Source organism: Odontomachus brunneus, unplaced genomic scaffold (genome assembly GCF_010583005.1).
Source record: "Odontomachus brunneus isolate Ranch 3 - 2012 unplaced genomic scaffold, Obru_v1 Obru_scaffold_055, whole genome shotgun sequence".
NCBI lineage: Eukaryota > Metazoa > Arthropoda > Insecta > Hymenoptera > Formicidae > Odontomachus > Odontomachus brunneus.
This window is the reverse complement of record NW_022639505.1, coordinates 1,640,349-1,642,067: the sequence shown is the minus strand read 5'-3', so window position 1 is coordinate 1,642,067 and position 1,719 is coordinate 1,640,349. Positions and strand designations below refer to the sequence as shown.

The window sequence follows — 1,719 nt, the reverse complement described above, 5'->3', positions numbered from 1 at the left end:
ACATGATAGTTAAAAGTAACTAAATATTATTTAACTCAAGAAATTGGTTTAAATTTGACCCTCCAATATTTAACAGTGATGAAAATCTAACCGTAATTTCTCGTAAAATTTGTTCCTGCATCAATATAACAAACATTTAATATTATTTTTTAATATAAACTTAATGATTAATCGTTTTTAATATAAACTTAATGATTAATCGTTCGCGTACAATCATGTTTTTTGAGACATACACATTGTTAAGTCCGTAGTGTCAAATTATATTCAATTTGAGTTATTTTTAACCATTCCTATAAGTCGCCACTGCTCCTACTAAATATGTCGTTAATTTAACTAATGTAATGGAGTTAATTTAACTTAAGAAATGTATTAAATTTGACTAAAATTTAGTTTATTTTTTATTATGTGCACCTTAATGTAACCTTTGTTTTAGTAAAAAAGGACTTAATATTGTTTTAAATGGGTTGATTAGATGTGGTTGTTTTTTTAAGCACATGTTTTGTGTTAAAATAATAAATGTTGACACACATGATAGTTAAAAATAACTAAATATTATTTAACTCAAGAAATTGGTTTAAATTTGACCCTCCAATATTTAACGGTGTGCACGCAGAATACAAGAAGTCTGTTACAATCAGCAAAAAGATTAACAGAAGATTAACTCAGGACATTTTGAAATAAGAACAACTAGTGCAAAAATACCAATGTCAGGACGTATATGTACCTAATCCTGGACATTTTTTGTTTTAGTCTTTAGATACAAATATTTAAACTTTCTACATAAAATATTCGTACAAGTGTTGAGTATGTAAATATATTCTATGTTTAAAGTTTCAATATTCGTATTTAAAGACCAAAAGAATAAGAATATCCAGATATTGATTGATTTTGTTTTGGTAGTGGACATGCATTGTCTTGAAAAAAATACATTAAAATGTAAAAAGTGAGACAGTTGTCCGAAAAAGCATAATACCGAAATTTGAATACCGAGAGAATCGTCCGAAATGCAATTTTACCAAAATATTGATAGCAATTTCTTAAATTGTTCCAAAAAATCATGTTACTATCTGATTCTTATTCAATTATTATGAATTAATCAACTTTTAATCTAAACAAATTACTTCTTAAAATGCATTTACTTTAATTTATTAACTTCTTTATGTATACATTAATATATTTCATCACAAAATATTAAAATAATTATGGGCCGCTTAGAAGATAAGAGAAAATAAGAGCAATGAAAAATAATGACAACTGAAATTTGCTTATCTCTGATCACCAGTGTTCTTTTCTTACTTCGGAAGAACAGAAACATATTCAAATCTTAGTGACTTATTCATAATAATTGAATCATTCTTATACTATTATCTTAGAACCATAAACTCTTAGCAATGACAGTGAAACATTTAATCTTTCAGGTAAGTTCAAATCAGTGGAAAACTTAACGAGATGTACGGAATGCTCGGGGGTTGGCACAACATTGGTCAAATTGCTGACCTGACACGGGGAAAGATGTAAACCTCGGAAATAAGGACTTCGAGGAAAAGAGCAAGAAATAGAAATCGCGCAGGTACCGTCTTACGTAAGTAGAATTGAGTAGGTTAATATATATATTTTTTAAATTAAGTTCAGTTTAAAAATATGACTTAAAAAATATGGCTTAAAAAATTGACTTGGTTAACTCAGTTAAGGGGATGCTGAAGTTAAAAACTTTACCAG

General features: G+C 27.5%; 1 protein-coding gene across 1 annotated transcript in view; it reads left to right on the top strand.

Moving 5' to 3' along the window:
• LOC116845668 (rhomboid-related protein 3-like) overlaps positions 1 to 1,646 on the top strand; it is a 455,273-nt gene extending 453,627 nt beyond the window's left edge. The window contains exon 5 of the mRNA XM_032818663.1: positions 1,419 to 1,646. Within this exon, the coding sequence (XP_032674554.1) occupies positions 1,419 to 1,445 (27 nt within the window). The 3' untranslated portion in view covers positions 1,446 to 1,646. The remainder of the gene's footprint in view (positions 1 to 1,418) is intronic.
• The last annotated feature ends 73 nt before the right edge of the window (positions 1,647 to 1,719 follow it).